This window comes from Pimephales promelas, chromosome 6 (genome assembly GCF_988280905.1).
Source record: "Pimephales promelas chromosome 6, fPimPro1.hap1.1, whole genome shotgun sequence".
Lineage (NCBI taxonomy): Eukaryota > Metazoa > Chordata > Actinopteri > Cypriniformes > Leuciscidae > Pimephales > Pimephales promelas.
In genome coordinates this window covers 7,789,687-7,803,328 of record NC_142774.1, presented here as the reverse complement: position 1 = coordinate 7,803,328, position 13,642 = coordinate 7,789,687, and the positions used below count along the sequence as shown (strand labels likewise).

General features: G+C 37.9%; 1 protein-coding gene across 7 annotated transcripts in view; it reads right to left on the bottom strand.

The window, feature by feature from the left end:
• sh3pxd2aa (SH3 and PX domains 2Aa) overlaps nucleotides 1-13,642 on the bottom strand; it is a 115,530-nt gene that overhangs the window by 10,245 nt on the left and 91,643 nt on the right. For 4 of the 7 annotated variants that reach the window (XM_039688375.2, XM_039688384.2, XM_039688394.2 and 1 more), the window contains 3 exons: nucleotides 9,491-9,604; nucleotides 8,387-8,470; nucleotides 1,299-1,416 (listed from right to left, as the gene is read on the bottom strand). In XM_039688375.2, coding sequence (XP_039544309.2) covers nucleotides 1,299-1,416; nucleotides 8,387-8,470; nucleotides 9,491-9,604 — 316 coding nt within the window. The remainder of the gene's footprint in view (nucleotides 1-1,298; nucleotides 1,417-8,386; nucleotides 8,471-9,490; nucleotides 9,605-13,642) is intronic. The other 3 variants (XM_039688410.2, XM_039688420.2, XM_039688419.2) reach the window with 1 other exon arrangement.

Here is a 13,642-nt window from a genome sequence, read left to right as displayed (position 1 = left end):
TTGCAAAAAAAAATTATAAAACTGTCTTGCTTTAATGCATATATGCACACACACACTCACACTAATTATTACAGCCCCAATCACTCTACATATGGTTTCAAAGCAGCTTTTACAGAAAATCATGATCTAGCATGTTAATATCTTCATGCATTTAGCAGATTAGAGTTGGGTGGTAATTTAGTTTCCATTTCATTAAAAAATGCAATCTAGAAATTGAGATAATATGCAATAGGTCAATAGTATATACTTTATATAATCAAGTTGCATATCTACGGAGGCGTATTGCATTCACTTGAAGGAAAAAAATCTACTGTTTTTCTGAAACGAGTTAATTTTTCATGAGACAAAAAATTGCTTTTTTTCTGAATTAATGAGTTAATTTTTCATGAGAAAAAAAAGTTTTTGCTCTGTTTTTCTGAATTAACGAGTTAATTTTTCATGGAAATTTTTTTTGTGCTGTATTTTTCTGAATTAATGAGTTAATTTTTCATGAGAAAAAAAATATTTTGCTCTGTTTTTCTGAATTAATGAGTTAATTTTTCGTGAGAAAAAAAAATATTTTGCTCTGTTTTTCTAAATTAACGAGTTAATTTTTCATGGATTTTTTTTTGCTCTTTTTTCCTGAATTAACGAGTTAATTTTTCATGGAATTTGTTTTTTTTGCTCTGTTTTTCTGAATTAACGTGTTAATTGAATCTGAATTGTTAATCTGAATGAACGTGTTAATTCAGAAAAACAAAGCAAAAAAAAAAAAAAAAAACAGAAAAACAGATAAAAAAAAAAATTCCATGAAAAATTAACTCATTAATTCAGAAAAACAGAGCAACATTTTTTTTCTCATGAAAAATTAACTCATTAATTCAGAAAAACAGAGCAACATTTTTTTTTCTCATGAAAAATTTACTCGTTAGAAAAACAGAGTATATATTTTTTTTCTTCAAGTGAATGCAATACGCCTCCGTACATATCCTTACATATCTAACTTTATTTATAGAGCTATATTTACATTTTTGTGACCAACTTTGCTATATAGTATATATTTATCTGTATATGCAGTGAAAATAGGATGCACTATACATCCTACTTTTAATATATATAATCAAGCATTTGAAATGTGTTGTAGCACCAATTAATACATTGATAACATAGTAAAGTCTAGTGCAGATGTTTCTGAAGACCCAAACATATTGCAATGAAGAAATGAAATATTATCAGCAAAAATATTACCAAATAATAATTAAAAAAAGCTAATATTTCCATAATATACCACCTTAAAGTGTGAGGTCCAGATTGATTACCTGATGTACCACCATCCCTCCAGGTTCTTTTGGATGACCTCCACGGTTACTCCTTTCTCGAACCCGATCTCATCCTTTCCCTGACTGCCATACGCCTGGACAGTCACATATTTCTCCTCTAAAAAAGACAGATAAGGGGAAAAGAATGAGAAAGAACTTCTTTGTTATTTTTTTCCCCTGTTCTTTGGGTCTTTGCCTTTTCTGCGGTGTGAAAAGAGGTTGACTAATGGATTTAAATGCTAACTTATAAACTTACAAAATTTAAGGACTTTCCTTGGGAAAATAGAGGCAGAAGTAAAACCACAAAGTTTGCAGTAAGACCGGTCCAAAACTCACCCTTCACCACAGGGACAATAACACAATCGTCTCACAATCCGTCAATAGTAATAACATTAACAAAACCTCCAGGAAACAGTGGGCCTGTTGTAACCAGAGCAATACAAGCCCAAGACACAATAATTATCATAAGCCTATCCACTCCGGTTCTAGTATCATTCCATATGAAATACCTAGTAGGATTAGTCTTATACAAACATGTCCAGGTCCTGACAGGTCAAAATAAAAAAAATAAAACAATGACATATTGCATTAGGAATATAGAATCACCATTATGCATCAGGACATATTCTCAGCATATATTAAAGGAGTAGTTCACTTAAAAAAAAATAAAAAACTTTTGCTGATAATTTACTCACCCCCATGTCATCCAAGATGTCCATGTCTTTCTTTCTTCAGTTGAAAATAAATTAAAGTTTTTGATGAAAACATTCCACGATTTTCTCCATATAATGGACTTCAATGGGAACCAAACGGTCCAAATGAGAGTTTCAGATGAGACACCAGACGATAAATAAGGGTCTTATCTAGGACTCTTCGAGTCATGACTCGAAAAAAGATTTGTTCATTTTGATGAACGAGTTTGAACAGGAGAGTCACGAACGTGCATCGCAGTACAGAGCAAGGCGAGCATTTGTGCTTATAAAACTTAAACTTTTTTATTTAATTTTTAAACGAGCGATCGTTTCGCTTGATAAGACCCTTATTCGTCGTCTGGTGTCGTTTAAAGCCCTTTGAAGCTGCACTGAAACTCTCATTTGGACCTTGAACCGTTTGGTTCCCATTGAAGTCCATTATATGGAGAAAATCCTGGAATGTTTTCGTCAAAAAAACATTCTTTTAAAAGAAAGAAAGACATGGACATTTTGGATGACATGGGGGTGAGTAAATTATCAGCAAAATTGTTGTTTTTTTTAAAGATAGGGCAACACATACAGTACCACCATTTTTACAATTTAAATGATATATTATTTTCCCATTAGAGTAAAGAGAATGAGACTGTTTTGTGTAATGATAATAAGAATTGGGGAAGAATATGTGCTTAATTCTGGTGAAAAAAATGGTCTCAAACAAAGAAATCTTTTTATCTTGTGCTAAAATATGTCCTGGATAAGGTTTTGTAAGATTCACCCAGTAAGACAAATAACTCATCATCGCAACCAGTTTTATCCCACCATTTTGCATTGAAGACTCCTGAGATCTTACAAAGCATTTATCTTCCCTAAAAACACACATAAAACATTATTCAGTATCGTTTACATATGACACAACTGTGTTTAACACCTACATATCAAACTCTAATGTCTTTCCCTTTGCGAAAGAGCTCAGAGGAGCGCAATAAATTTCGATTTAGTGAAACAGAAATAGAGCTGATAAAAAGACATATTGATAGTGGGAGAAGTGTTGAAAAAGAAAAACCAACAAAAAAAGAGAGCTGAATATCCTAAATGTAGTTTTTCTAACCAGTAAATAACACAGTCTGCCAACAACAGATGACATTGAGGTCAGGGCAGTTAGTCACTCTCTTTCGTAACGTTCTTTCGCGGGAGCAGGCAAGCTGGGAAATCAGATAAGTGAACATATGACAGAAGAAACTACCCTGTGCTGATCTCATTCTGAACTTCTGACCCAAAACCAGCTCTAATCTTTTAGTTTTACCACAGAAGAAAGTGATAATGTGGACAGATGACAACCAGCAGGAGTGAGAGATGGGAGGGTAAAGATGAAAGAGCTAAAAACACACAAAAAGAAACGCCTCAAAAACACATTTTCCAACAGTCAGCAGGATTTTCATGGACTGTTGTGGATGGTGGAAAAAGTCGGGTCGGTCCAGAACACATTACTTGAGTTCTGCATGCACTTGTGGAGTTGTGTGCCAACAGAGGCATTTTCTCCTTCAGCCTCCGTGACCTAAAAACCACTGTGATACGAAATGTGAGCGAGATTGTGGGTACACAGATCATTCTAGCTGTCATATTGACCTTCCTAAAACTTGCTTGCCTTAAAGGGGTCATGATGAACTGGCTTTTTAAATTGTATTATATTGTTGTCTGAGGTCAACTTATGACGTTCGCTTGGTTTTTGCATTCAAAAACATCAAAATGAATAAGTAATAGGCTATTTTCTACCCTAGGTTTGAGCCTAGCTGAAAAACGCTCGTTTTTATGGGCGTCTCGCACTGAAGACTTGGAAGTAAACACCCACTGCTGTCTATGGGGGAAACGCATAGCTTTTCGACCGAGGGAACCCATGCGCCGCTAGCTTCTGTGACGTCATCACTTCGGCACTCTATTACTCCCGGGTTAGTGACATCACTAACCCTAAAATGTACATAAACCAAGCCCCCGAGAACACTCAGTCCATGTTGAGATGAGGAAAAGCTGTTGTATAAGAGTACATTTGTGAGTCAGCTCAAACTTTAGCATCCATCTTTTCACATGCAATAGCAGCATGAACATACTGCGTAACATCTTCTTTTGTGTTTGTGGTATATGGATAGTGAATAGTACTTAAAATAAAAAATAAATAAAAAAATAAATAAAGGTTTGGAGCATGCGGCTGAATAAATGATCATCAATATAAATGATGAAAATGATGAAAATTAAATAAAAAAAAATTGAAATTGAAAATGAAAATTTCCATCATAAAAATTCACGTTTTTAAGAGCTTGGTTGTAAATGAGGACCCAAGGACACCTAGTACTGTATTTCAGTGCGGATTTTGAAACCATTATTTTACAAAAGATCATTAAAGCAACCACTCTGAAGCCATCACAACCTCTGACCTGTTTTGAAGGTTGCAACTTGTGTTTATGGAGAAACGTTCCCTCTGAAACTCCTGGCTGTTCTTTGTCTCTGGATCAACCGTGGTGCTCTCTGACTCATTAGTATGTATACAGTAAAAAAAAATGACAGGATTAAATGCAGTCACACACAGCGAGCCAATGACCTACTTCCACACTTTCCACTGTGAGTTTCCAAGGACTTCTCCGTTGAAATAATGAGGGAAAGGCAGTTACTGTAACAGTGTCACATCCAATCTAAAACCAGAATTTTTAATCCCAATCTGCATGAGCCACTTTCAGAAGAAAAGAGATAAATGAATAATAACCAGAGTTCATAGTGGTGGTTGTTGGAGGATTTGAAGAGACTAATTAACATAATCTAATAAACATCAGACCTGGTATTTCATATCTAATGCCTGCTACAGACTGTGCGATTTCGGCAATCCTGATAATTACAAATCTCACTGTATGACATGGATCGAATAAACTTGGGTACGACATGTCAGTAGACTGTACGATGATGACCTGCGATAGTGGTAAACAAATTGAGCGAGATCGCACTTTGGTAATTGTGGTTTTTATGCGTGCTGAAAAAAAAAAAGACGACGCCGCAAAAGAGGAGAATATGGACAAGGGCAAAGAGACCAGCTTGGCATGCCAATATTGCAAATGGAGCTTGAGGCCACATCCACAGAAAGCCGGTGCATTCCCTATCCGATTTCCTCGTTCTAAAAAAAAAATACGTAAACACGGCGTCTCAAGAAATATCTGCGTACACACGAAACTCCTGAAACCGACTGAAAACGGTGTAGTATATATGCCAGAACAGTATGGGGCGCTGTAATTCTGCCACAGAGATACACTATACACGGAGAAGCAGAATTTGAGCATGCGCGTAACCTTGTGCACTGTATACGAACCAAGAAGAACAAGACAAAGATGGCGTGTGACGCCACCGACGCTTGATGTGATGACATCATTGTTTCACAAAATATACGGATTGGCTGTACACACGAAACCGCAAGGGTGTCGTTTTCAGATGTATCCACTTTGGGACCCGGTTTCAAAAAATAGCGGTTTCGCTCTTCCAAAACGCCGGATCAGTGTGGACGAAACGCCAATACGATAAAAAAATGTATACGTATACAGTGAAACGTGTCTTCGTGTGTACGGGCCCAGATCCGTGTGGACGAAACGCCAATACGATAAAAAAATGTATACGTATACAGCGAAAATTGTCTCCGTGTGCGGGCCCGGATCCGTGTGGACAAAACGCCAATACGATAAAAAAATGTATACGTATACAGCGAAACGTGTCTTCGTGTGTACGGGCCCGGATCCGTGTGGACGAAACGCCAATACGATAAAAAAATGTATACGTATACAGCGAAAATTGTCTCCGTGTGCGGGCCCGGATCCGTGTGGACAAAACGCCAATACGATAAAAAAATGTATACGTATACAGCGAAACGTGTCTTCGTGTGTACGGGCCCGGATCCGTGTGGACGAAACGCCAATACGATAAAAAAATGTATACGTATACAGCGAAACGTGTCTTCGTGTGTACGGGCCCGGATCCGTGTGGACGAAACGCCAATACGATAAAAAAATGTATACGTATACAGCGAAACGTGTCTTCGTGTGTACGGGCCCGGATCCGTGTGGACGAAACGCCAATACGATAAAAAAATGTATACGTATACAGCGAAACGTGTCTTCGTGTGTACGGGCCTGGATCAGGGTGGACGAAACGCCAATACGATAAAAAGATGTATACGTATACAGCGAAACGTGTCTTCGTGTGTACGGGCCTGGATCAGGGTGGACGAAACGCCAATACGATAAAAAAATGTATACGTATACAGCGAAACGTGTCTTCGTGTGTACGGGCCCGGATCCGTGTGGACGAAACGGCAATACGATAAAAAAATGTATACGTATACAGCGAAACGTGTCTTCGTGTGTACGGGCCCGGATCCGTGTGGACGAAACGCCAATACGATAAAAAAATGTATACGTATACAGTGAAACGTGTCTTCGTGTGTACGGGCCCGGGTCCGTGTGGACGAAACGCCAATACAATAAAAAATGTATACGTATACAGCGAAACGTGTCTTCGTGTGTACGGGCCCGGATCCGTGTGGACGAAACGCCAATACGATAAAAAAATGTATACGTATACAGCGAAACGTGTCTTCGTGTGGACGGGCCCTGAGGTAAGTTGTTTTAAGTTTTACTGCCATGTTGCCCTGATCAAAACACCGCTACAATGTGTATCGGGCATTCTCAGTAGACATTAAGTCCCAGTCAGGGTGATATTCATCCACTTTCCAATGCAGCTAAAGCCCATATCAGCTCCCACCCATTCCAGATCCAGCATGCTCCAGTCTAGAGTCTACTTACAGGCATGTGCAATGGTGTTCATGACATGTTAGTCATTACACTCCAAGAGTACACAAATGGAAAACTGCGGGAATTAAAAACGTGGAGGTCTGTTCCTTATGAGTCAACATGAAACGGCAGATCTCCAAGGAGACTCATTACCATACAAACATTCAATTCCACCAAAGGTCTAGACATTAGTAATTATTTGAGGTCTGGGTGTTTAGAATTAAACCCTGGGATTTTGAAAGGTCAAACCTCATGTGTGAACTGCAGGATGCCAGATCTGACCAGCAGAATTATCATTTTAATTTTAAACCAGAATGACGTTTTTTCTTCTTCTTTTTCTAAAACCAAAAAAAGTGTTTTATGTTAGATGTTGAAGTATGTTTTTGTAAAAAAAAAAAAACAATATTACACCCATTGACTTTCATTGTATGTACAAAACAAAAAAAAAGTCGTCCCAACTAAACGACATAAGGGTGAGTAGACACCATTACCAAATTTGTATTTTTTGAGTGAACTATCCCTTTAAACCCAGGTTTCCCAAAGCCGCTCCTGACTCATGACCATTGTCCTGCAGATTTTAGCTCCAAACATACTTAAAAACACTTCAACCAGTTAATAGAGGGCTGTGCCTGAAACTATGCCACTATCTGAATGGACAGCCATTTTTAGTGGTATCCGAAACCATAGTTGACGTTATCGAGTCCACTCATTCAATCCCACAATGCACTGCATTAACAAGTGTACAACTCATGTACACTCAACGGCTAGAGAATACCCATAATGCACTGTGATCGTTGTGCCGAATGGATTCCCGCGTCTCACCAGAAGATGGCGCCGTCAGATGAATCATCGTCCTCATTCATTCATTTTCCAAACTTCAGGTCCAAGAGTAATATAGTACAGGCATAAATTCATTTTTAATTGATTAATAACTTGTTAAATTAAGGTTTATAGATGCTAGTGTCCATTAAAAAGTTGGTTGAAGCTAAACTCTGCAGGACGTTGGTCCTCCGAATGTAGGATTGGACACCCCTGCTTTAAACTATGTTAACCTGCAAGATATACTTAGTAGGCTTTAATAGAAAAGTAGAAAGCGAAGCAGCTAGACCAGAACCATATCAATATTTCCTACCATAAACCAGTCAGAGCTCTTATATGATCAAGACTCTGGAACTTTGAATGCCATACATGAGATTTCATGCATATAATGTACTTTTAAACCAATCTTTATCCAGAGAAACATCATTTTCATCATCCGCAAACAGTCTTAATTATCTCATTTTGAGCTCATACACATAAACACAAATAAAACCTAAAGCAAGCAAAGTATAATAAAGATTTTATGATGGAGCGCATTGAAACTGACCACCCAGCATGCTTTGGGAGCCAGATCCAGAAGATTTATCCAGAAAGAGAGTTTAGGTTTGTGTGCATATCCAAGCTAATCATTGCGTAAACCTGCACAAGCACACAAACGGACCATGCAGATTGGTCACACACACACACACACACACACGTGACTGCTTGCATCATGTGATCAGTCTATGCAGGCATGCGTGATTGCATGTGTGTTCACCTCGGCTCTGTTGGCGGTTGACTATTCCCCCTAGTGTCCATCTCCGGTCAAGCCTCTTCAGATGAGCCTTACGTCTCTTAGTAACTGACACGGGTGAATGAGGACAGCAGAAAGAGAACAGAGACATGACAAACTCAACATAAACAACTCAGGAGGAACACTGGTATTAGTGTAATGAAGACATATTACATGAAAGAAAAGAGTTTTGTGATAGGTTAGGAGGGGTTTTGGCTTGAGCGATGACGGCAAGCAATGGAGTATTTGGATTAATACATGTGTTATTGGATTTTAGTGGTGCACATAAAGTGCTTATGCATGGAAAATTCGTATTATATGTACATATTAACCACTCATTATCTCCATACATTCAAAAGGGAAAAAAATGTGTGGAAGTAAAGAAACAGTAGATGGTCTATCTCAAAGTTCAGTCTGAAAAAACTGCAGCGACATCAATAAATGAAGCTGTTGTGGCCATATGGAAATGTAAATTACCCCTCGGCGATCAATAAATTGTGTTGATGTATCGATCTATTCAATCTGCAGCCTGGCCACTCCTAATCTTACACATTGAGCTCTTCGGTGGCATACATTTCAAGATGCAGCTAAAAATGTGCTTCTGAACCCAGGAAATGCTGACGACTGGGGTTTGGGAAGACGGTAAAGGACACATTTATAATGAGACTTCTCAATGATTTGATTGTTTCATTGCAGTGAGAAAAAAAGATTGGTGTTTCTTCAACTTTGGTCCATTTATGTTCCAGGACATGAAATGAAAATTATTTTGCAAACACAGTACATCTTACTGTGAATGTTTCATCAATGTACTAAGATGAACGGAGGTCTTACGGGCGTCATTATTGACATCATTTTCATAACCTTTTAAGTCCTCACTCTTTTTCTCAAACAAGAAGAAGCTTCTCAAAGAAAATTTAGTATATAGACGTTGGTCTACTCCGTTATAAAATCAATATGTACGGTTCTAGGTGGGTTATTGGTCAATAAATGCGAAACGGGTTCTCATATACTGGTTTTGGTGAAGATTTCTTGGGGTATAAGAGTGTTTGTGCTTGGGAAAGTAGAAGAGAGAGTGTTGGTGTGTCCTACCTTCTCCAGATCTAGATGTTCCCAGGTCCAGATCATCTCTGGTGCCGCTCTGAGAGTCCAGGTACGTGGCAGGAACCCAGCCCTGTTCTTCAACAGTGCTGACAAACCACCAGCCTACAAAAAAACATCCAGAAGATATTATTTTTCACCTAATATAGTGTTTAGAGAAAGGCGATGCATCTATGTGTTATTTGGATTTGGATTTTACTGATCTGATGGGATGCAATGTTTTGGCTTCAATCGAATATGCAAACACACTCTCTCTGGTGTTAGTTCCGATGCATTTAAGCATTCTGTACACTAACTTCCTGTGTATCGTTTGGGATCAATTAGGCCTCACACATCATAAATATCATTGAGGGTGAACATTATTGTGTTTGTATGCACAGTCAAACATGAGGAAGGTTGGATGTGTCTGACATGCTCTTAGCAGCTGACATGTTTTATGAGTTTGTATGCGTGTGCCTGTGTGTTTTCGGCCAAAATAACCTCATCAATTAAATGTATGTATTTCAACTCTTCCTTCGTGTGTCTGAATAAGTGCTGAAATTGTTAAATGTGGTGTCAGGATTATTATTTGTTTTTGAAATACGGATTGTAATGTGTTTTTTTGGGTTTCCACAATAACTCAAAGATGATTCTGAGCAGCTTTAAAAACAAAACGGTCAAAGAAAAAGTGTTATGCCAAGAGATGCTCATACAACCTTTATGAAAAGGACATTTGACTACATCTAACTGTGCAGAACTACAATTTACTAAGATTATGGAATTAAAACCATATATTTGGCACACTTAAACTTAAATGCAAAGCTGACATAAGTTAAAGCCAATGAATGAAAATTTAAAACGGTTTTCCAGCTGAAACAGATCTTTCTGAGCGAGCCTGTTGCCAAGGTAACAGAGTATTTTTGGAAAGCTCTTCATAACAGTGTGATGTCATCAGTCAGCAGTAATCTAGCTCTGACATCATAATGGCACAGAAGCAAAGTCTTTTGACAGGGCGCTAAGTGATCAACAGCAAATGTTCCAAAGCAACACGGGCCAATAATGATGTCAAACACTGTACGCTTTAGAAAAATACTTCAACATGCATATACTGTACACTACCATTCAAAAGTTTGAGGAGTTTTCTAGAAAAAAGAATTTATTCAGCAAGGATGTGTTAAAATGATGAGTGGCAGTAACGTTTTATGATTTACCACAAAAATATTAAGCAGCACAACTGTTGTCAACATTGATAATAATAAGAATATGTTACTTCAGCACCGAATCATAGAATGATTTCTGAAGGATCATGTGACAATGAAGACTGGAGTAATTCAGCTTTGCCATCAGAGTTACATTTTAAAACATATTAAAAGATATTTAAGTTGTAAAATCATTTTACAATATTAGTTTTTAATCAAATAAATGCAGCCTAAGAGATGAGCATAAGAGACTGACTACAAACATCTGAACGGTAACATATTTGCAGCTGGATTATGCACTAGACCTTCAAGACCAATGCTAGACCCCATATCCAGTTTATAATCTGAAACAGAGACATATTTACTGCATCTTTCTTTTCAAGCCCTACTTTGTACAGTGGCTTTGTTGGCATTTACAGTCATTGAATTCTTGTAAATCCTTTCCAAGGGTGAAGATGCCGCACCGACCTGTGGTGGACATAATTATCATCTTCAGTATGTTGGAAATAAATAGTCTTTTCTGAAACCATAAACCAAGATCCATATCCAGACCAAAACTTCAAGTTTTGAGACCCAGACCCAGACCATGTTTATGTAGTCTCAAGACCACAAGATAAAGACTTCAACTCTAGAATTAACATAATACTAAAAGCAAAAAAAAAAAAAAATATCCAAATTCGTAGTTTATCATTTCGTAGCTCAAAATTTGCCTAGAAAATCTAAATTAAAAGTCAAATGAATGCAGTCTGATATAGTCAAAATAAAGTACTTAAAGGTTTATATTACTTGAACTAAAGTATCCCTGGGTCTGTCTTAACAGTTGGTCAATGGGTTAATATTATTATTTCAATATGTGCCATCAGTGTTTAATTACAAAAAAATGCGCATCCTCGTATTATACATTGTCGACAACTATCAAGTTTATCCTGAATGGACTTTTCAGAAAAAGGCCTGGTTTCTCAGACAGTGCTTAGAATTAAGCCAGGATTAGGCCTTAGTTCAATTAGGACATTTAAGTAGCTTTTATAAACGTGCCTTTTAAAAAAAAAAACCTTAATGGTGTTTATCTTGAGACAAAACAATGGCACTGACATATTTTAATCAGAGCTTAGTTGCTTTCAGCGGCTCTAACATGCATTTTAGTCTTGGACTAGGTTTAAACCTTGTCTGTGAAACAGGAGGTATGAGAATTAATGAATTAAACAGTCTCTAAAGCCTAGTTCACACTACGTGATTTTAAGCCCGATTTAAGCCCGATTTGCAAATCGTTGAGTCGCCGACAAGTCAGGGTGTTATCGCGTGCAAATCGCGGGCGATTAGCGGACGATTAACGCTCGCCAATCAGTTAGTGTGAAAGAGCCAACAACGCATCAAAGACAGCTCGCAGACAGCTCGCAGACAGGTCACCGAGCTCAGAAAAATATCTAGCATGCTAGATATCTCGCGCAGTCGCGCGACTCAATCTCAGTGATGTCATGAGTACAGCCAATCATAGCAACGCATGGGTTGAGGACACCAGGTAAATCTTACTTTTTCTTTTTTGCATTTTTTTTTTCTCAGAGCAGATCGTCAAGCAAACAGTGTGCAGCACTAGTTTCTGTCTGACGTCCATATTCGCGTGTTGTGTTCTTCTCTGCAGTTTCGCGTCATTTCTGGTTCGTTTTATTGCGTGGTTTTTCGTTACAAAACATGGTTTCTAGACCAGATAGAATCGTGTTGTTGTCAACTCGTTATTTGTTTGATTATTTTCAGGATTTAGACCGTATTATAGTACTGAAACAGCTCTCATTGAGTCACAAATGATATGCTCTTATCATCCGATCGTGGTTGTATCTCTGTCTAGTGCGTTGTTAACTCGTGTAGTGAGTTACCTCCTGTTGTGGATCAATCACGTTGTGTTGTGTGGTGTGAACAGCTAAACAACTTGAACACTCATGATTTCACTGAGAGCAAGTCATGTAGTGTAAACTGCACAGTTCAGCCCGACATTTTAAAATCATGTAGTGTGAACTAGGCTTAACTTGAATAAATGTAACAAAAGTGTGATAAATGTAACAGCAATTGGAAAAGTTATATAATACGGATATAAAAAAAATACGTTCAAATATGTTTCAACAGAAAATTGCCTCCTCAAACTCGAGACATATCTTAAAGAGATATAGTACTTCACCTCTGGAAAGATGAATGTGTATTTAAAATGGGTCATTTATGTAGAAGAAATGTGAAATTATTTTTGAGAATTTGGAGCTTTATAGAATGAGAAAAGCTAGAAAATGTATTTTTGGCTTATGTGGATGAAAGACAACAACTCCCAGAATGCACTTGCTTCGCCGCCCTAGTAGGCCACGCCTACCGGTAACAGAGCGCAGTAGTTAAACAACAAGTCTAGGCTACTAGTGAGTCTCGTGATGAGTCTGCCCAAAATTTTGTTTCGAGATTGCCCAAAATGTCTGGGATTTGGCTTTTGCATTCTGCAGTCGCCATTCATTATGTTTACTGGGGCGTAGTAAACATAATGAATGAGTGTGGCATGAGTGTGGAATCATGGGAGTTGTAGTCTTCACCTCCACAGCCGATGCAAAAAAATCTGACGGGACTCAGGAAGAAACCGTGTTCACGTATAAGGTAATTTATTAAAGTTTTATGAACGTTATGAATGGATGAATGAATATTAAGTTTAACAGAAATGTTTCTTGAGCAGTAAATCAACATATAAGAATGATTTATAAAGGATCAGGATAAATGCAGCCTTGGTGAGCCTAAGAGGCTTCTTTCTAGAAACACTACAAAATCTCACTGACCCCAAACTTTTGGATGGCCATGCTCATTTTAAACTCAAAGAAACAGTGGCTCTCATTTTAAAAAATGTAATGGCGATGCCAGTTGGAAGACATACACTGAGAGACGGAAACAAACACAAAGATCAGAAAACTAGCACTGAGTCAGAGTGCCAAAAAATCACAAC